The 23,418-nt window shown below is 36.3% G+C and overlaps 1 protein-coding gene across 1 annotated transcript; it reads right to left on the bottom strand.

The window, feature by feature from the left end:
* Nucleotides 1-932: 932 nt before the first annotated feature.
* Nucleotides 933-1,786, bottom strand: SCP2D1 (SCP2 sterol binding domain containing 1). The gene has a single exon (XM_003758147.3). The coding sequence runs from the start codon at nucleotides 1,769-1,771 to the stop codon at nucleotides 1,211-1,213; it is 561 nt and encodes a 186-aa protein (XP_003758195.2). The 5' UTR covers nucleotides 1,772-1,786; the 3' UTR covers nucleotides 933-1,210.
* Nucleotides 1,787-23,418: the final 21,632 nt, after the last annotated feature.

The following is a 23,418-nucleotide window of genomic DNA, read 5'->3' on the forward strand; positions in this document are numbered from 1 at the left end:
GGATCATCAACCTTTCAAGCAGAAAAGGATTGGAATCCAAGAGCCAAAAGATTTTAAAGGTTATAAGGTACTGGGTTTATTCTGCTTGGATAAAAGAAGACTGAGGAATCCCTATACAGTTGGAATGTTACTGAAACTGAACACTACTAGAACCATGATGTAGGTACGCTCAACATGGTACAAAAGAAACATGTTATTTGTTCTCTATAAATAGCGATTTGTGCATATTGCCCCAGAAGTCACTTCTGAATTTCTATCAGGGCAAATCCAACAGCACTCACACTCATATATGGAAATCTAAAGTGATTTTACAGAAGGTGGCAAATCATTCCTAATCTTTACAAGTAAGTAATCTTTACAAGGCATGGTAAGAGGAGGATGTCCAGATATTACATCAAATGTAAAAATAATTGCTGACAGGGTTGAAAACACAATCTATGGAACCTGCTTGAAAGGGTTTTTTAATGGAATATAGTTTTCTGACCTATTATGGTTTAGATGCAGTCATTATTGAAGGCAAGAGCACTCTCCTGACCTTTCAAAATAGCCCTTTTAAACCATGAACATATGTTTTAAATAACTCTCTACTTCCTTAATTTCCTCCTAGTTGTAAATTTGTCTCTTTTGGAATCTGCACTAACTAGGCCAGAATTTGTCATACATTAGTCATCATTTCCCCCTTCTCATATGCTAACATAAATTTGACGGAATCCTCTTTAGCTTTAAACTGCCTCTAATGGGATAAAAATAACTGAGTCAAACCTAAGCTTTCACCAATTTTTCTAAGACTTTCCCCCACAAAATCAGACTTTTCTAAAAAAAAAAAAAAAATTAAGTAAAAAATTTCAACAAATTAATTAGAATATTAATTTATATTATTATTATAAGCCATTTCCATACAAAAATGTATGTTTTAAGAAAAAACATACAAATTTCCATGTTGCCCAATTTTATGCCACTGAGAGTAATTTAATTGTGACAGCGGAATGGAAAAAGAAACCAAGATTTAAGGCCATTCACTCCAAGATAGTTTACTGCACTAGGAACACACCCGTGGCAAATTACACATCAGCAGATCAAAACTCGTATAGGAAGAATTTGAGTAAAAATATTGGATTTTTTTTTTTAATCTTCAGTTCGAGCACTATTTCTGTGCGGCTAGGAAATTTAAGAGATGGTCTTGGTCACTCTCTTGGTCTTTTTTCCTCTTTTAGAATTTAGCACAGTCTTTGAAAATCTTTTCCAGCTTCTGTCCCAGCATCACCTTGCCACTGACTTTGAGCTTACCAGCAAAAAAAGCCCTTTGAGGATTGGTTTTTCCTAGCACCAGCTCCATAAAAATATGGTCTGGAATAGTAAACACGGTGTCTGGTGGGCTCCTTGCTGATCCTGAGTATACTTCTCCAGATCCATTCTTCAAGTCAACCGTCCACTGGACAATGATCTTTCCATCTTTAGTAATGTCCAACTGAAATATAGCGTTGACCTTCTTGACCAGTTGGCTGCCCACCTCTTTGACCCGACGGCTAATTTCTTCAAATACTAGGTTACTCCGGAGTTCTGTGACTTGAATGGATTTGGGCGCTGAAGGATCCTGAGCTGAATTTAGCTCCACATATTGTCCTGTACCAGAAACTCCTTCAGCTGCTTTGATCTTAGGCTGATGATGGCTTCTCTTTCTTTCTTTCTTCCACATCCTTCTTTGCAGATCCTCCTGAACTTCTGGTTGGTTTCTAGACAGCTTTGACAAAAATAGTACTGCCGGCCCCATTGTGACATCAGAAGTCACTCATATACAGGTAATTTGGGGCCCCTGTATACTGTAATCCTATTGGCTAAAATGAATGTATGAGTTTTTTTTAATGACAGGGGGAGGCAAATACCCAAGTAATTGTGAGGCAAATTTATGACCTCAATTCCTCGTGACTGGATGGTCTCATTAACATCATTGGATCATAATTTCGATCTTTTCTCAGCTCCTATGCTTATGTATAGTGTGCTTTATCAAATTTTCTTTTATTGTTATTGTTAGTAGTAATAATAACCATCATTTACAACAACCCTATGAAGTAAGTACAAGTATTGTCCCCATTTGACAAATGAGGAAACTGAGGTTCAGAAAGGGGTTAGGTGACTTGTCCATGGTCATAGCACAAGTAAATTTCAAAGGTGGAATTTGAAACCTAGGTGCCCAGGACTTCAAGCCCAGCATTTTATACACAATGTCACCCCTCCTGTCAAATCCTTAGGTGCCAGAGAATCAAAAATGAGTAAATAAATAAAGATAAATGAACAAATTAATAAAAATATTTTGACATGCTTACTATATGGAGAACACTGTACAAGATGTTTCAAGAAAACCTGTGGAGACAGTCTGAAAGTGCCTGGTGGATGTGGACTTTATCACAGATGTTCTGCCATCCTGGTACCATTTCTGCAGATTCGGTCATCTGATTTCTTTTTACCATAAACTATCCTCTTTCTAATGAAGGGTAAATCATTTTTTAGAAGAGATACATGTCTTCTTTGCTTACTGCCATAAAGCTTCTGACCACATATCACAATGGGCAGTCCAATTCTGGAAAGGGTTACAGAAAAAAAAAACTACAGCTTATAACCACACAACTCTCCTCATCATTTCACAACCCCTCATCCTTCAACACACAAACAAGCCAAAGGGCAGGTGAAATGGGCCAAGCAAGACATGAACTATTTCTGAATATCTACTCTCTGCCTCCCATCAGAAGGACCACCAGAACTCAATTTGTCCGACGCCCATCTGCAGGATTGTTGGGAGGCTCAAATGACATAATGGATATAAAGAACTTTGCAAATCTTAAAGCACTATATAAATGCTTATTATCATCATCATTATTATTATTTGTTTACAGTCATCAGATCTCTAGTCAGATGATTATTTCAACCCCTGAGCCTTCTACTAAACTCCTGTTGAGTTCAAGCAAGGGTTATATAAAGCAATACATGTGCTGATAAAAGTCTCTGGAGGGAAAATATATTCACATACACTTTTAATCTGCATGTGAACAATTTCCTAACTCTAGAAAAGCATGTCTTATAAAGTCTTTTCCAGGCCTGGGATATTTGCATAAGAATGATGTCTAGAAGTGATATGAAAAATAATTTAGAAGGGACAGAAAATACTGGTGCCCCTTGAGTCTTCCTTTATCTTACTGCATCTCAATTTGCTCATTTAAAAATGATGGCGTTGAATCAGATCTGGACTCCTTGAGCATTCTGGTGAAGCTTCTGGACCCTGTTTTCAAAATAATGCCATTAAATATAGTAAGACACATAATTATAAGGGAAACCAATTATGTTATGGATTTATTCCATCCAAATTCAGACCTCTTGAAGTTAACAATGGAGCCATTAAGAGCTGGTACATCCCAAGTTAAAACCCTTTAAGGTGTCATCCTAAATTACATGATCTGATGATGGTTTGGCTTTTCCAATTCCTGACACTATGTCTTCAGCACCAGCTTCTTTATCTTTACTTCTGGAACTGCCTCAAAGCTATAATTCTATATAACTTAACCTTTCCTATTTATTTTATACAAGGGTCTTAAGAAGCTGCCAAGTGAGACGCAATTTAATAAGGCTGTGTTTGGTACAGTCTATTTCAAAGCTCTCTACTAGGTACTAAGGATGCAAAAACAAAGATGAAAAATAGCTATTGCCCTCTAGGAGTATGTAACCTATTTATTTAAATAAATAAGTAAACTATAATATGATTTGAGGATGAAAGTAGGAAAAAAACTAAAGAGATCAGGGCAGACCAGACTTCCCTGGAAGCAAATGAACTCTAAACTGAGTTTTTGAAGTAAACTATGGTTTTCAAGAGGTAAGTGAGGAGAGATTATTCTAAACATTCTCTTTTAGAGATTCTAGAAATTCAGAAAAATCTAAGTTAAGGCATTAAAGCAAAAGATATAGAATGCTGAATTTAAGAAACACCAAATTAGCCAGTTTGGTTAGAAAATAGCTTGGGTAAATAGGAAGAATATGAAATACATGAATACTCTTTCACAATATTATATAATCCATAATGTATTATGAATTATGTTAGAACGTATTATGAATTATAACATTTTGATCATCAACAATCTCTCTTAATTATGTGTTACAAATATATTCTGGATATTATTCATATTTATAGTATTATATAAATAAGTATGATAATAGGAATAGTAAATTGGAGCTGAATTGTAAAAGGCTTTCAGTGTCAAACCAAGGAGCTTGTATTTTGTCCCTGAGGCAATAGGAAGTCATGACAATTTTTGAGTAGGGAAATGACCTGGACAGATCTATCCCTGCCTTAGAAATATTGTTTTGGCAACTTTGAGATTGGAAAAGGGAGAGAATGAAAAATATTGCTGTGTGATGTAGCAGTTGAGTCAACTAATGCTAATTTGGGCTGCACTGGGAGAGGAATATGGAAGGATGCAGGAAAAAGGAAGTCCAAGTTTTATTGTACTTTGCAGAATCTGGTCAGACCACATCTACAATATTGTGTTCTACTAAAGTTGCAATATTTTAAGAATAAGCTAGAGAATGATTAGAGGATAACAACTAATATGGTGAAGAGTTTTGTATTTATGAACTATAGGGAATTAAAAGAATCGGGGTAGTTTAGTCTAGAGAAGGGAAGACTAAAGGGGAATATGATAGCTGTCTTCAAATATTTTAAAAGTTCTTATATGGAACAGAAATTATTATATTTGTTCTGCCTGAAGCCAGAGGACAGAACTAGGAATGATGGCTGGAAAGTTTTTACATAGGGGAATTAGAACTATTCCCAAGTAGAATGCCTGAGCTGTCTCAAACAGTAAGCAAATCCCATCCCACTGGAGGTATTCAGGTAGAACAAATGTAAGAAATCATCAGATAACCATCATAATTCCTATTTTGACTATTAATAGCTCTATATATTAACATGATTGTATTAAAATCTTCCTGGAAACAAATGAAGCTTTGTATGTTCAGGTCAATCAATCCACAGTTAGGGAAAATAGTATTGCAGAAAGGAGGCATTGACTGGCATTTAACACCCTATACCATGATAAGGTCAAAATGGTTGATTATTTAGATATAGAGGGTGGCACTACAAGCAAATTAAGAGAACAAGGAGATGTTTACCTTCCAGATCTGTGGAGAAGGGAGAAAATTATGGCCAAAGAAGAACTAGAGAACATTATGAAATGCAAAATGGATAATTTTGATTACATTAAATTAAAAAGGGTTTGCACAAACAAAACCAATTCAGCCAAAATTAGAATGGAAGCAGAAATCTGGAAAACATTTTTACAGCCAGTATTTCCGATAAAGGCCTCATTTCTAAAATAAAGAGACAATTGACTCCATTTATAAGAATACAAGCCATTCCCCAATTGATAAATGGTCAAAGGATATGAACTGTTTTCAGATGAAGAAATTAAAGCCATTTCTAGTCATATGAAAAATGCTCTAAATCACTATTAGAGAAATGTAAATTAAGACAACTGTGAGGTACCACTTCACACTTCTCAGATTGACTAAGATAATGATAATGTTATAGGGAAAAACATTATCTGCAGTGATAAAATAATGATAAATGTTGAAGAGGATATGGGAAAACTAGGACATTAATGCATTGTTCGTGGAGTTGTGAAATGATCCAACCATTCTGGAGAGCAATTTGGAACTATGCCCAAAGGACTATCAAACTGTGTATACCCTTTGATGCAGCAGTGTTTCTACTGGATCTGTATCCCAAAGAAATCATAAAAGAGGGGAAAGGACTTATATATGCAAAAATATTTGTAGCAGTTCTTTTTGTAGTCACAAGGAACTGGAAATTGAGTGATGCCCATCAGCTGTGAAATTGCTGACTAAGTTATGGTATATGTATGTAATGGAATATTCTTGTTCTATAAGAAATGATAAACAGGCTGATGTCAGAAAAGCCTGGAAAGACTTACATGCTAAATGAAGTCAGAAGAACCAAGAATATATTGTACACAATAACAGCAAGGTTATATGATCATCAACTCTGATGGACGTGGTTCTTTTCAACAATGAGGTGATTCAAGGAAATTTCAAAAGATTTATGATGGAAAGAGCCATCCGCATTCAGAGAGAGGACTATGGAGATTGAATGTGAATCAAAGCATAATATTTTCATCTTTTTGTTATTATTGTTTGTTTTTTCTCTTATGTTTTCTTTTTCCCTTTTGATCTGATTTTTCTTGTGCAATATGATGAAAATGGAAATATATTTAGAAGAATTGCACATGTTTAACCTATATTAGATTACTATCTATTTAAGGGAGGGATAAAGAGGAAGAGAGGAAGAAAAAATTAGAATACAAAGTTTTGCAAAGATAATTGTTGAAAACTATCCTTGCATGTATTTGGGGAAAAAATAAAATACTATTTTAAAAAAATCAATCCACAGTTATTTGTTAGATGCCCAGAGGTACCCATGATGTCTCCTGGATTTCTTGACATTCACTGTTCTAAGATAAAATGTGACATTCTCTTCAGGCGGGGGGAAGAGACAAGAACAGTAGGTATTGTGGAGTTAAAAGAAATAGTTCACTTATGCAAAAGCAATGTCTCTTAGTCTGAAATCATGGTATTTCTACAACTTTTTTCCCATAGCAAATTATGGAAAATCTGTTGAGTAAATAACATCTGAATCTCTCTTGTACTCTAGGGAGTAGACATCTCCCAGATGGAGAAAAGCTTCCTCCATGGTTAAGTTCAAGATTTTGCCCTAGCACCAAGCTTAAGTTCAATGATAGGTTTGAATAGCTAATATAAAGCAACTCAAATATCATTTTGTATATGAAGGTTTTCCTGATTCTACCAACTAGTAGTATACTCCCTCCTTGTCTTTGTCTAATTTGTATTCTTTGACCTTATAATAATGCTATATATGTTTACATTTATACATATCATCCACACCTTCCCCATTAGAATATAATCTCACTTTAGATAAGGATAGTTTTGTTCTTTGTATTTTTATTTCCAGGGCCTAGAATAGTGTCTAGCACAGCGCAGATGTTTAAAAAATACTTGTTGATTGACTAAGAGGAAAAGTGAAAGATTTGTGGATTTTAGTTTCTACGATTCAGTAATAAGGATATAAACAACACTGACTCTCTAGGAAAATTAACAAGATGGCTCCCTCTACACCTCCTGGGAAGTTGCATCAGAAAGGCAGGCCTTTGACTTTCCTTCCTGCTCCTCACCCTGACTTTGTCCACCCAAAATGCATGCTCATGCTTGAACAGGTGAGTCTATTCTGTACGGTTGTACTTCCCCATCACCAACATGACTAATTGATAGCAAGGTACATTCACTTTCTCTTCTTTAGGTCTATAAAGCAGAAAAGGAAACGGGGAAGCGTGAGAATGTCATGGTTCATAGTTTGAAAGAATTCAAAGAGATTCTCTTAAAGTCACAAGAATTTATTTAAGTCATAGCTGACGGGCTAGTTTCTAAAGAGAGTCTAGCAATTAGAAATAGTTTGGAGAGAGTTTTTTATACTGAAAGTTTGGGGCTTAGCCAGGTTAGGCCTACAAGATTGTAAGTTATAAAAGAGAAAAGAAGATAATTTAGGGAAGGAGACAAGTAAGAGCTTTTACAGAAAGACAAATAAGGTAGAATGGGGATTTTACAGGAGACAAATAAGGAACAATAGATAAGAGGTTTTAATTGCTCTACATTCCTTAGCTAGATATAGATTTTTTTTTATTACACCACATTCATTAGCTACACATACACTTTAAGACCCTGGGCTATGACCATCAATAGGAACTATTATAGTTTTTAGAATGATAAACTAAGCTCCCAAGATCAGTAATTTTGTCTTCTTTCCCTAGCATCTAAAAAAATAGAATTGCTGAGAGATGATGAAACATTTTTCTGTTGAGGCAATCAAAGAAAGCATTTATGAGGAGCCTACCTTGTGCCAAGTCTTTATATTAGCAACATGCTGGGGATACTATGTTAGAGACTATGTAAGAGACTAGTTAAAGTTTTACCTTCAAAGAACTTACACATGAATATATAATTGTAAGAATACACAAAATAGGGGCAGTTAGGTAGAGCAATAAATAGAATGCTGGTCTAGAGCCAGGAAAACTCACCTTTGATTTACACATCTGTTCTAAAAAGCTTACCACCTGGGTGACCCTGGGCAAGTCACTTACCCCTGTTTGTCTCAATTTCCTTCTTTGTAAAATGAGCTGGAGAAGGAAATGACAAACCTCTCCAGTGTCTTTGCCAAATAAACCCCAAATGGGTCACAAAAGTCAGATACAACTAATAGACTTAACAATAAAATATACAAAATAAATACAATATAATTTAGAGGAAGGAAGAGAGGGTGAGTTATCAGTTAGTAGCTGGAGTAGAGATCAGAAAAAGTTTTATGTAAAAGGTGGCTCTTAAGCCAAATCTTTAAGGAAACTTAGGAATCCAAAGGGCCATCTCAGGGATGGAAGATAGCCAGAACAAAAGGAGACTGCAGCTCAAGTGCCTGCTCAGATCCTGGAACCCCCTCCAATTGATGAAGAAGCTTTGTTGCTAGAATAGAAGCTTAGGCTTTATAGTCAAACAAATCAAAGCCAGCTATCCTTTCTCATCTCTTTACTGCTTAATGTGTAGGGGGAGCAGGGAGTGCCCTACTACCCTAAAGAAAGGCTTACTTCCGACAAGGAATGTCACTTCTGAACTAATGAGACCCAGGAAAAAATTCTTGATGTTTCTAAACTAAAAGGCTTAAGTAAAGGGAACATGGACCAGGGTTTCTGGCTATTTTTCGATCAATTTGTGAATACTTATTTATTTGTGAATGGCTAATCCTACCCAGATAGGGAACCTGATGTCTATGCTACTTAAATTCTGTCCATCCACATGAAGGAAAGTACAATTGTCTGTCCTGATCCATCTGATGATTGATTATGCTGGGGGGGGGGGGGTAGCATAATAACATTAGATAAAAAGATAACAGATAGATAGATACTTTCACCCTTCCACAGTCATTGTCAGTTAAATTTGAGTATCTTCTATTGTAGTTGGAAGAGAACTACTGGTCATGCAGCTTTTCTTTGGAGACCTCAAGAGGGGAGGAATCAATTACCTCCTTAGGCCTGCATTTCCACTCTGGGGTAGTTTTTAAGTCTCCACAAAGCCATGAACTTTGCCCAGAAGGACTGCTTGTTATATTTGAGATGCCTCGATCTAAAAAAGGACAAATGCTTTCTTCACTAAGGGTCCTTGAACTCTGTATGAATGCAACTGACATGCAAGAAGAAAAGGTAGAATAGACAGAATCTACAACTGATCAGAAGAAAAAATAATTAAATCAGTCAAAAGGGACTGATATAGGACATCTCATACTTGGGAAAGAGACAAAGACAGAAAAATAAAGACAGTCACAGAGAGACACAGAGTACAAAAGAGGATCGTATCTCAGAAAATCATTTCATCTGTCCTCCCAACAATCATGGGAGTGAGGTATTATTATTATTATTATCCTCATTTTATGCTGAACAATCTAGGCAGATAGAGGTTAAATGACTTTCTAGTAAGGGTCTAAGGCTGAACCCAGTCTTTCTCTCTGCAGGCCCAATGCTGTATATATTCTGTTACTCAGATGCCATGATAATGATCATGATCATCATTGATAGACTCAGAATTGGATCTGCAGTGAACTTTAGAGACCATCTAGTCCCACTGTCTCATTTTTTACAGATGAAATTTTACAGAGACTAGAAAGACAAATCACTTTGCCAAGATCAAATAGATATTAAGTAACAAATCAGAATTTGAAATTAGGTTCTCTAACTCCAAATTCAGCAAACTCTTCATTGTTGCTTCAATGAAAATGATAATAAAGGAGTCAGATCCCAAGTACATGTTTGCTTGCCTCCTACACTCAAAGGAATAAATATGTACATATACACATGAACAAGAATATATCACATACTTGCCAAGTTTAAAATCAGATACTGAAAAGGAAGAAGGGAAGCATCTCATGGGTTGGTCCTCAGAATATATATTCCATTTTTAAAAAATACTCTGAAAATAACATGATGTGAAATTTTCATTATACCTTGAATTTGACATTTTCAAGTGAAAAATTACTTCTGTTCTCTGCTTATTGATGGTTTAAAAAAACATTCATGCTTATGCAACAGCTGGGCCAAAACATGTGATATTTCAGGTTCTGACATTTAGAAGGAGGAGAGATTTCTTTTCCAATTTGGTCCTCCTGGAACAAGTTTCTTCAGTTGACAGAACAGCAAATCTCTCTCCCCAAGTCGACAGAATTGTTTTTGTCAAGTGGTTTCATAATTTTCTATGTTGGCATTTGAGCCCTTAAAAAATAACCAAAATAAATAAACAAATGGGCTGGCCATGCATCCCTGCACTAGGGAGAGCTCCTTGGCAAAGCCTATATTCTCCTGGAGCAGCTGGAAAACTCTTTTAACTGGGCCAGGCCCACCACAGGTGAGGTTGGTTGGCAGCTGCTCAAATCCCTGGGAGCAGTCTTACTGTGCAGTTAATCTCACTGTTTGGGGCACAGTGAAAGAGCTGGATGTCCTAAGGATATAATTATTCTGGGTCATGGAGAAGCCAAGATTCTTTGAGATTAAATTTTCAGACTCAGTGGCACATTGCAGCAAAGCAGTTAACATCCAAGGAGGGAACATGAACAGAGTATTTATCCTACTATCTTCAATGCTGATAGTGGGAAGCTGAAACTTTTCAACCAGGTCACCCTGAGGAACTCCCAATTCTAAAATTCTAAAAAGAAGCTAGCAAAACTGGTGGGGTTTGAGGTATCTTGATCTCACAGGACTTCAGTTATTAGGTTGCTTCTAATGAATATGAGGCTTCCTCCAGTGAATGATTTAATGTCAATGGGGTTGTCAACATGCCTTCCTGAAGCTGAATTTGGTTTCACTTGGGACAGAAAGGAGAAGATCATAGAAGAGGGTTATAAAATCACATATTAAAAGATGGAAGAAAATTTAGAGGTAATTTAGTCCAACCACGTTGTTACATATAATGTGAATTGAATTGCTGAAGGCCAGTCAGACCTAAGTAAGAAAGCTAACATTTGAACCCAGATTTCTTACATCAATGTCCAGTATTCTTTCTACTACATAAGCCAGTCTACTTGTACAAGGAAAGTCAATGTTAGCTAAGAAATCAGAGATTTAATCATTCATTCACAAAGGACCATTCAACAAGGCAAGCCTAAAAACTGGAGTAGCCAATGGAGATTCCAAATGATTCAATAGTGCTGCGTGACTTTCTGTATGTTCCCTGAGAAATTAGGGCTGTGGAATCCATCAAAATCAGGGGCATCCACATCATAATCCCAAACTGTTGGAAGTCACAAAAGTTCAATTATAACAACACTGCTCTCATGTTAAGGCTATGTGGCTATAAATCACAGAACACTAGTAACCTGGAATATTACACATAAGAGCAGTAATCATCACATAGAACACTGCACTTCTACACACACTTCATAATTTAGCCTTTACAGCAAACTGATGAGAGTTAGTAGTACAAGTAGGATCCCAGGGCTATAGATCTAGAACTAGAGGGGACCTCTAAATTTTCTAATCTAACCCATTTCATAAGAGAAAAAGATGAGGTCCAAAGAGCTCGAAAATGACTTGCCAAAGGTCACATGAGCAGTGAGTGAAAGCTACGGTCCAAACTTAGGTCTTCTGACTCTAAACCCTATGCTCTACAGATGAGAAAACTGAGGCTCATAGAGGTTAAATGAATTTTCCAAATACAAGTAGTAGACTGAAGACTCCAGGCTATTTTTTTGAATGAATGGCTAGTTGGATGAATGATGAAAAGGCATTTATTAAGCGTTTAAATCAAACACTGCAAGCTAAAAGGTATTATATAAATAGAAAAAACTAAACAGTCCCTGTTCTTAAGAAGCTCACACTTTATATGGATGGTTGGAGGGGCAGATAGCAAATAAAAATTCAGATTCAAGATAGATGGAAAAACTCAGAAGTCTTGATAGTGTAGCAGAAGTGCAGATGGCAAGGCTTCAGAGGTCCTTAGAATACATCAAATAGGTTATTAATGACAAAGATCTTCTGAGTATAAAGAAGGAGGAGATAGTAAGGCTTGAAGGATATTAATAGGTAGCAACAGGGCAGCTGGCAAGCCCTAATGGAAATAATGGAGTTTGGTAGAAATATTGCAAAGCAAGGAGGAAAACTGATGTGTCACATTAAAAAAATACTACAAGATTCCTGGATGTGTCCAAAACTGGAGGTCAAAGATCAAGGGTCCTAGCATTACACTAGGTCTTGTTTCAGGCAATCTAAGAAAATATTGCTCATATTTGCCTGCAATTGAGCTATTCAGACATATGCATACAAAAGGGTACTTAATGTCAGTGGGAATGTGGAATCTTTCAGGCTTCACATAATACTAACATTCTGTACTTCATTTTTTTTATTTCTAGTATTAGGGTATTGTTGAGAGTTTCTTAAACTCCAATCATTTTAACTGAGAGGGAGTTTTCAATGAAGTCCATTCAATTGTAGTCATTTATATCTAATGTCCTTATGGAGTTCTAGGAAGCAATTTTATCTACGTAAATAACTTTACTAGAATGGTCTCTACTTGTCTTTAATTACTAAAGTTTATAACTTGTGCAAGAGGAAAAAAAACTCAGAAATGAAAACATACTAATTTAAATTGTATGAAGTAACTTAGAGCTCCTGGGAGACTCTGATACTATGTATGTCAAGCTACCTATAGTTGAAATTATTAAGACAGAAATTCTGCCAATACCCCAAAAGATTACTTTTCCGAGAGCAGCAAACTGGCTCACAGGGGAGACAGAGTAGCCTGGACATAGGAGGAAGGGAAAAAGCATTTATCAAGTGCCTAATATGTGACAGGCATTTTGCTAAGGATTTTACAATTATTTTCTCATTTGAGCCTCACTACAATTCCTGGGAGGAGATGCTATTATTATAATATCTATTTTTTTAAGATTGAGCTAGTAAGTGTCTGACGGCAGATTTGAATTCAGGTCTTCCTGAGCTGTGTTCCTGGCCCAGTGCATTCTATCCACCAAATCACTAGCCGAAAATTTTAAATTTCAGATAGTTAGGTCCTTATGACTCTTTCTCCCTTTCTCTCCTCATTGTAATGGGCAAAATTTCTACATCTTCTCAATGTAAGGTTTTGTACTCCCTAAGAATTTTGAGAACCCAATTTAACTATCTTACTCGTCTTGTTGTTTCAAATATTTACTATTCTGGTTCAGTTTAATAAGAAAACTAAAGAGGGGGGGAGATCATGATATACCTATTTCTTCTCTTATTCCAGAGTAGTTGTGAGAAAATCACTTTGGAAGTCCTAAAAATCTCAAAATCTTGTTATTTTTGTTCTTATTATTAGAGCATGTAGAACTCCTGACACGTGGTGGTGGTGGTAGTGATGATGATGATGATGTATTTATATAGTACTTTAAGGTTTTCAAGGCATTTTATAAATATTATTTTATTTTGCCTTCACAACAACTCTGGGATGGAGGTACTATTACTACACCTATTTTGTCTGAGGCTGTACCTCCGCTGTGCCACCTAGCTTGATTCAAAATTTCCTCATTTGTTGTAATAAATGGTTCCACGTATCTATGATGTGGTACTGGATGGTGGAGAACTTCTGTTTTCTTGGTGTTGTGATTATCAGGCCAAAATTAACACAAGTGTCAGAGAAAAATCCATATTCTGTTGCATCTCAGCCTGAGAGGATGCATTAAATTCACAATCATTTGCAAATAAAATGTCAAGAGCACCAACTCTTCCTCTACTTTAGCCTTTCAACTTAAATAATACCACCTTGTATTTGTTTTACACAAACCACATGAGATAAATAGAGCAAATGTTTTGTCCCTCCATTTTATGGGTAAATAAATTGGTGCATACAAAGATTTAAGTGATCTTTTCAAGCTGTCCATTGGCTATCTCTTACCATGTAACTAGTACGTTCAGACATTTCTTTTAATGATATCCTTGAAACTACTTCTGTTTCACAGTTCCTTGTCTGTGATGTGTAGTAATGGACTGCTGCCCACCATGCATCTATGGTGGTCCATTCTCAATCTTGCTATTGTCATCTGTTTGCTTTTTCCCTACTTGGACTTCTATATCCTGTACCTCTAGAATTCAATTCCCTAATTCAGGAGAAAATAAGAAAATCATCTTCTGAAACTCCTTCATTAGGGTTCAGCCCTGTTGATCGGTGATGATACAAGTGCAAACCAGTCCATATATTCTACTTTATCTACTAAGGGACTCTAGACACCAAACCATATATCAGCAGACACCCCATCCAGCTATCTAGCTGTCTATTCTGGGAATTTTGCCATCTATCTGCTACCCCATACATATCTCTTTCTTCTAATCCCTTTTCTACTTTTTCCCTAGGCAAAGCAATCAAAAGTAATGTACTTCTGAAAAAAAGTATGACACAATTAATTTTTCCATCAACTCACTGTTTTGATGACACCACAAAGCAATGTTCCATTCCTCAGCCACTATTTCCATGCATGTATGATCTTTCTCTATTAGAATATAAATTCTCTAAAGATAAGAACCATCTCTCTGTTTATATTTGTATTCCCAGCACTTAGCACAGTGCTTGAGATATAAGTTCTTAATACATGCTCTTTAAATTCATTTGTTTATTCAGTCCTCCAGATATCATAGGCTTCCATAACTCATAGTCATAGAACACAAGAACAACAATAGAATTAAAAAGATGGACCTTGTATTTGATAAACTCAAGAATCATAATTCCTAAAGAAAGATCTCCTATTTGACAATAACTTCTGAGAAAATTGGAAAGCTATTTGTCAGGAATTAGATTTAAACCAGCAAGTTCATGGGAGGATAATTAGTCAGTCAATAAACATTTATTAAGCACTTACTTAATTAAGCCAGAAATTGTATTGAGTGATATGGAGACAAAGAAAGGTAAAATACAATCTCTGATCTCAAAGATCTCATAATCCAATATAGAAGACAATATGAAAATAAGTACAAACCAGCAATACACAAGATAGAAAATAATCAACAGAAGAAGATATTAGAATTAAGGATTGTAGCAGATAGGATTTTAGCAAAAGGATTGGTAGGAAGCATCTTGTAGGGAGAGATGAGGAGATAGGGCATTTCATGCATAGGGGATAGTCAATGAAAATGTCTAATTAGGATATGTCTTGTTCAAGGAACAGTAAAAAGGCCAGTGTCCCTGAATGAAAGAGTGTTTGGGGGTAGTGAAATCTAAGAAAAGTAGCAGATAACAATTAAAACGGGCTTTAAATGCCAAAGAGAATTTTATATTTGATCCTGGGAGGTGATAAAAAAAAAAAGCCATTGAAGTTTATTTCAATGGGGTAGGGGTTAGTGACATGGTCAAAACTGTATTTTAGGAACATCACTTTGGTGACTAAGAAGAGGTGACTGGAATGGAGAGAAGCTTGTGGCAGGGAGACTAGTTTATTGCAATAATTCAGATGTGAGCTGATTGCCTGTACCAGGGTAATAATAGTATCAGATGAAAAAAGGAAAGCATGAGAGAGTTACTAAAAAAGGTAAAATCAACAGACTTTTACAACCAATTACAGAAGGTATCTATGATACAAGGAGGGGAAAAGAGGGAATTCTAAGTGAATAACTTCAAATTCTTTCTTTTCTTTTTTTTTCCTGAGGCAACTGGGGGTTAAGTGACTTGCCCAGGGTCACACAGCTAGGAAATGTTAAGTGTCTGTGGTCAGATTTGAATTCAGGTCCTCCTGACTTCAGGGTTGATGCTCTATCCACTTCGATGACTTAAATTTATTTCTTCAGTGAAATATTAAGACAAGGTTTTTTTTCTAATTGAAGAAGGAAAGTTAGAGGAGGTTTGAAAAGGTGTGGAAGAGTATCTGAGGTAAATGGTATAGTAAGTTAATTAAAGAGATGTAAAAATATTGCCTTGAAGCAGTGAAGGCCGAGATAAGATTAAGTAATATAACTTTGTAGCGGACCCAATCAGTCCCTTGACCTCAAGAAATTTGCTCTTCAACCTTAGGCAGGGCCCTACCCCAGTGGAGACCTAACTTCTGTTTAGAGTAGAAACAAAATTCAATCTAGGTGAGTTCTTACTCTGAGAAAAGAAGCTTCTGTCCATGTACCCCTCTTTTATTAGAGTTATGGATAACCTAAATCATAAAGGAGAAAAACAACCAGAATGGCCTGGATAGATATGAATTCCCCTGTCCAGAATGCTGGTGGCAGCTGAATCTCATAATCAAATCAGTTCTCAGCAGGAGGAGCTGAAGATTTTTAATCTACCTCTACTTTTTAACCTAACTCCAACTGGAGTTGATTTTCAGGTGTCAAGGGAATTCCCTTTCAAGGATTATTTAAAGTTTTTATGCTTTGGTTGCTAAAAGAAACCACTATCAATTCATTGATTGTTAGCTAGCCTAATTAATAAATTGATTATTAATTACCCAGAAAGTCCATTTCGGGGTATTTCATTCATTTCAATAGGATGGGAAATCATGATGAGTCACAATCTGTATCCCTGGAAAAGAAGCTTCTCAGATCCATGAAATAACAATCCATTTGAATACCTACCTCCTAGGATTATTAAGAGATTTGTTGAAATTATGAATATAAAATGCCTTGCAAATATAAAAGTCTGTTTCAGTTGTTGTTGGTCCAGGAAAGGTGCTGACCATGGATAATGGTCATGAATGAAATGAAATTAATGAAAAATTAATTAATGAAAAAATGTTCACTACATTAACAAAAGGCTATCTTTCAGTAAAGACAGTCTGGATTTTTTGGATGGTATAGAAGCATTGAGTTCTATACCATTTTTTTAAAATGATAGATTCAGAGACTTCTTAAGCTCCAGGGTCTAAAAATGTTCTGGTATAGAGCTCCCTCTGTAGACCTGATTCAGTTTTGATGGTATCACTGCCCTTTGAGATAGGATCAAAATAAAGCTTGAGTCTGTAAGAATCCTTTAAATGAAATGTTCTATATTCCTGCTTCAGTTTCCCTCAAGATAGAATCCCAAAGGGACAACTAAAACGTCTGGACAGAAGAATGGAATACGGCCACTTACATTTTTCAGTGTTAGAAGTCAATTAGAGCTTTGTTTTCCTCTCTTAAATGCCACTTTTTTTGCAACAACCTGGAGGGAGAAAGGATTTTCCTGCCATTTGGAGAAGTGTTTGAGGGAAGGCTTACTGTCTAAAGACCTACAGAAGTATCTAGAGCCGTCTCCTCATGTCTCTATTACCCATGGCCCTCTAATCTTTTTGGAACTCCATCCACCTTGAGGGGGCCTTATAAATCCCCTGTATTCTTTTCCTCCCATTTGCAAAATGATAATACCATGGGCAATGTATATGAAGGTCTCACGATTTTCCTTCCATTTGGAAAAGTATTTCAGGGAAGGCTTATTGTCTAAAGACCTCAGAATTATCTGGAGACCAGAGCTCTCTCTCCTTATGTCTCTTATCATCCATAGCCTTTTTGGAGCTTCATCCACCTTGAGGGGACCTTGTAAATCCCCTGTATCCTTTTCCTCCCATTTGCAAAATGAGGATCCTGTAGGTAACGTATATGAAGGGCAACGAAAGCCTCAAGCTGCAAGGCTTGTGTCCCAAGACTAGAGTAGCCAATTAATTTTCTTGTTCTTCTTGCATACTTTCTATATGCCTCTGTCATTGTTGTTTTTGGTCTCAGGACAGCCTGACAGAGAAATGAGGCTAACATTACAGTCAGCAAAGCAGAGTGAATTTCCTCCCTTCTCCTGTTTCAGGGGAAGTGTTTGGGGTTGAGGGAAAACCCATTATGGTTCTTCACTTTGGTAACATGTTGTACTCTCTCTTCTAATTAGGTAGAGCAATGTTGGCACTCCTTAAATGCTGACTACTCCCACTCACTTGCTTTAGTCACTCACTGCTTCTTCCTCAAAAGTTCCATGAGGACGATTCATGTTCACACAATAACAGAAATGAAGTTTGGGGAAGCATTTCAAAAAGTCATTTAATCCATCTCACTGTCTTTCTAGCAGGTCAACACTTACTAATGTAGGGTAGGGGATTGTTAATTTTTTTGCATCATGAGTTGGCAGTCTGGTACAACCTATCTCAGAATATTTTTAGTGCACTGAAGAAAATACATTGGATTATAAAGAAAATCAATTATACTGAAATATAGTTATCAACAAAAAATTTAAATAAACTCATAGTCTGCAGGTTAAAAATCCCTGACCTAAATCAATCGACAAGATGTTTTCATGTTTAAATGCTTAGGAAAAGTGGTCTCCCAGTCTTACTTAGTGATTTGACTTTCAAACTAAAATCAGAAAGGGAAATGATTTAAGATTATTGTACCCCATAAGACCCAGAGGACCACAAAGAGTAAATGGTGAAGACTATGACTTAGTATGGGAAAGAAAAGCCCTGACCCTGAGGTCAGAAAGTGTGGGTTAAAATTCTGCCTGACATTGCACAAAACATAATTTCTGTGGACCTCAGTTTCCTCCTCTGTAAAATGGGGGACTTAGACTAAGAGATATATAAGATCTTGTCTTCCTTTTAATCCTATTAGCTCCAAGGGGCTGGTGGATTTTCCTTTATTATTTTTCCTTATTTATAACAATTGAGTGGGTTTATTGGGTAGGTCGTGGAAGATAGGCAAGTTACTGGTGAGTTGATGTGATATAAAAAGATCATTTATTATGATAAAATGTAATAAGTAAATCCTATGACTTCAATTTAAACTAAGGATGGGGGTTGTTCAGTTATTTCATTTGGGTTCATCTCTTTGTGACCCCATTGGGGGTTTTCTTGTCAAGGATAGTAGTGGTTTACCATTTCTTTCTCCATATCATTTTACAGATGAGGAAACTAAGATAAAAAAGGTCAAGTTTCTGATTCAGGGTCACAAAATTAGTAAACAATTAGGGCAAGATTTGAACTCAGTTCTTCCTGATCCCAGGCCCAGTTCTCTATCTGCTGCACCACCCACCTGCCCCAAACCAGCTTCTCTATCTTAAAATCCAGAGTGCTTTCTACAATAACATGCATAAATAAGATATTATCTCTCCTTTCATGGCATCCAGGAGTGAAACAGCCAGATGGCCCAATGGATTCAACAACAAATCTAGAATAAGGCAGCCCTGAATTCAAATATGGCTTTAGACACTTAATAATTGTGCAATCCTGAGCAAAGCATTTCACCTCTGCCTCAGTTTTCTCTTCAGTGAAATGGGGATAATGACAGTACCCACCTCCCAGGGTTGTTGCAAAAATCAAGTGAGATAACACTTATGAAATTGTCTTGCAAATCTTAAGATACGACATAAATGTTATTTATTATTATTAAAATTATTATCTTCCCCTAGCTTGAAGAGCAGTAATGGTAGCTAGCAATATAGCAGAATAGAAGGAAAAATTAGTACTTTGTAAAGAGCAACAAAATTTAGAAAATGCTGACAGTGCTTTATCTTCATAGGTAAAAACAAGTGAGCTTTGCACATAGCAAGAGCCAGTATGAAGCTACCAGGTAGCAAGCTTCTCCATACCAAGACAGCTAAAGCCAAGAGAAGCCTCTTCCCAGAGCCTAATCCTATCTTGCTGCTTCCTTCTTGCTGCCTCAGACTCTTGGGATCTTTTCCTTTTTCTTTCTTTTTTTCTGATAGCAGCCCAAGATCTCTTCCCTCAATCAAATTAATTTTAAAAGTTGATTTACGGTTGCTTTTATCACTGTTCACTTTGGAGTATGCTTTCTGGTGGTTATCCCAAGGCCCCAGAAGTGCTTCTTTATAGCTATAGAGTCTGAATGGTGCTGTATACATAAAAGATGTCTTTTCAATCAATTAACAATAGTGTATCAAGTATCTACTATGTGCCAGGCATTATGCTAATAATGCAGGGATACAAATTCTTTGGAAAATAATTTAATAATTTGGAAAGAAAGGATTTTCCCTCTCTTTTCTATGTGAATTACATGGTATTAAAGCACTAAAGAAAAGTCTTGTAGGTGCACCATTGTTTGAAGATTTAAAAACAAAATTGAGATGCTTTAATTTCCCTTCATAACATCCATCATGATATAAAATAACTAGGGTTGATTTTAGAGAGCAATTTGAAACTATGCCCAAAGGGCTATCAAACTGTGCATACCCTTTGACCCATGTTACTACTGGGCCAATATCCCAAAGAGATCTGAAAGGAGGGAAAGGGACCTATATGTGCCAAAATGTTTGTAGCACCCCTTTTCATAGTGGCCAGAAACTGGAAACTGAGTGGATGCCCATCAGCTGGAGAATGGCTGAATAAGTTATGGTGTATGAATGTTATGGAATATTATTGTTCTATAGGAAACAACCAGCAGGATGATTTCAGAGAGGCTTGGAGAGACTTACATGAACTGATGCTAAGGAAAGTGAGTAGAAGGAGATCATTGTACATGGCAACAACAAGACTATAAGATGATCAGTTCTAATGTATGTGGCTTTCTTCAACAATGAGATGATTCAGGCCAGACCCAGATGAAGAGAGGCATCTACATCTGGAGAGAGAACCGTGGGAACTGAGTGTGGATCACAACATAGCATTTTCACTCTTTTGCACTTTCGTTTTCTTTCTCATTTTTTCCTTTTTGATCTGATTTTTCTTGTGCAGCAAGATAATTGTATAAATATGCATGTATATATTAGATTTAACATATATTTTACCATGTTTAATATATATTGGACTACTTGCTATCTAGGGAAGAGGGTTGGGGTAAAGGGGGGAACTAGAACACAAGGTTTTGCAATGGTTAATGTTGAAAAATTATCCATACAAAGTTTTGAAAATAAAAAGCTTTGATTTAAAAAAAGGGGAAAAAAAGAAATTATCTCTCATGGGGAAAAAAAAGAAATATCTAGGGTAGGTGATCAACAGAGGGCTTCCTTTTCTTTAACATCCTCTAGAACACTGCAGTTATCACAAGACATGGAGCCTCCCATGTGTTCAGCCTCAAAGCAGTATGCTTGTGCATACCAGGGTAAATCCAAGATGGCAGGCCCTGACATCCCAAAGTTTACATTTTAAGATAGATATAGTGATGTAGAAATCCAGGGCGATAGCAACAAGGGAATTCACTAACATAATCAGTAATGCCTGGCATTTTAGTCAAACACAGCAGACATACAGCACCTAACATTTTGTGAGAAAGACAGATTTTTACATGTCCCACTGTATGCTATTTCAAGCCAACTCTTAATAGCAGAAGGAATGGTTCTCTGCTACTGAAGTCTTGCAGTAAAGATTCCAACTTTTTTGAGCTTCAAAACTTTTAACTACTGTGCTAAGGCACTTATATTTACTTTTAAAGAGGCCTAATTAAAAGAGGCCAGAAAAAGAATATAAGAAACTATAGTTTGAAGAGTATAGAATGTCAGTCCTAATTTAATCACATTATTTGATAAGAGTCAATTTATCACCTACACTAATAGTGGGGAGAAAAGTCATGATTGATACAGAAATAAGGCATTGTACAAAGGTTATGTGTATTTTTATTTTGGAATGCAACTGGACACACACAAAACCCAAAAGAACTTTTGGACTCAGAGGCCAAATTCTTCAGTACATGGAGCCCAAACCACTTCCTTCCTGGCCCAGCTATGAATGGGCTGGGATCTGGTGGGCTCTCTGAAAGGCCTCAGGTGATCATGGCCAATGCATTAAACATCTGACAGTGATGGCTGGTTCTGTTATGTCCAACCATTTTCTATCCTGAGGCAAATCTGGACATCAGCTACAATCCTTTAACTCTTCCATGCCTGTCTACACTTGATAAGCAAATGTCTGGAAAATGAATAAACCAGAGCATATGTGAGTAATATTTGTTAAAAAGGAGAGGAACCTGCTCTTATTTGAAATTAGTACATACAGTAACCAAGCACTGACTATCAGAGAGGTACAGATTGATGTGTATCTTTTCAAACATAGCCAGTGTTTAGATTTGGTTTGCTATTGGTAGTAAAGAGGGTGAACTGGTAAGGTGAATTGTAAAAGGATAGTGATGTCTCCTCCCAAAATGAGGGTCATTGCAGTATGTTTTTTTAAAGCAGAGGCTCAAAAGACATTGACAAATAGGATAGCTTTAACACTAGTTAATTTTTAATAATGCAAATTTTGGTAGATTTCTCAGGTTACTAGTATTGTGCACTATAAACACTGGTCCCTATTTTAGCCCAACTAAGACATCAATTATATAACTAGGTAATGTAATCATTTAACCTAAGACTGTTTGTTGTCTGTAAAATGAGGATGATAATATTTGTCAGAACCATATTCTCTCAGAACCAGTTCCGTGACCTGGGGCATACAACACTAAAGTTATACACAAATCATTTTTTTTCTAGACATAAAATTCAACTGGGGAGGAATGTGTAGGAACCTTGAATCTTGGGACACATGGCCTTGTTGAAAGAAAGAGATAGGGACAACACAAAGCTACTAGGGAAGGAAGCAGGATAAGACCAGAGTTCCCATAGAGTGTGACTGCCTGGGGAGAGGAAACCATGTGGAGCTTCCTATTTTTGCTATTACTCCTAATAAATGCTAAATGCAGTTATTTCTATCTGTTTGAGACCAAGTGCTGACAACAAGTGCCTATAAATGTGGGACATTTCCATCACCTTGGCCTAGCTACAATTCTAATATATATTAATTATACCCACTCAATAGGATGTCATGAGATACAAATAAAATAATGCATGTATAGCACTTTGAAAATATTGCAGTACTATATTATTAAGTAGCTAAATAGCAGAGTTGTTAAATCACTAAGCCTGAAATCAAAAGGTCTGGATTCAAATTCTGCCTCAGATATTTTACTTACTAGCATGGTTATCCTGGGGAAGTCCCTTTACCTCTGTTTGCCTCGGTTTTCTCATCTATAAAAATGGGGATATCTACCTTCCATAGCTATGGTGAAAATCAAATGAGAGAGAATTTGTAAAGCACTATATAAGCATTTATTATTTTTAATTATTATTGATAACTCATTTTCCCAGCCCCTTAACTGAACTAGTACAAGGCAGCAGAATTCAGGAGTCTGGGATCTCTCCCTTTTTAAAGGCACTATTATGTTTCAAATATTACCCCACAGTCTTGCTTACATTCACATGCTACATTCTCTAAATACAAGAGAAACAATTCTTTTTACATGCTTCTTAAAGAGTTGCTGCTTTTTTTTTTCTTTTTCAAATATCAAGTGTAGACATATTCTGTTTATACAAATGAGAGCATTTCATTTCTCCTATGAAGTCCTACCCTCACCT

This window comes from Sarcophilus harrisii, chromosome 2 (genome assembly GCF_902635505.1).
Source record: "Sarcophilus harrisii chromosome 2, mSarHar1.11, whole genome shotgun sequence".
Classification (NCBI taxonomy): Eukaryota; Metazoa; Chordata; class Mammalia; order Dasyuromorphia; family Dasyuridae; genus Sarcophilus; species Sarcophilus harrisii.

What these genes read in the sequence shown, in the direction of transcription:
- SCP2D1 (XM_003758147.3), bottom strand. Translation starts at nt 1,771, where the DNA reads ATGGGGCCGGCAGTACTATTTTTGTCAAAGCTGTCTAGAAACCAACCA.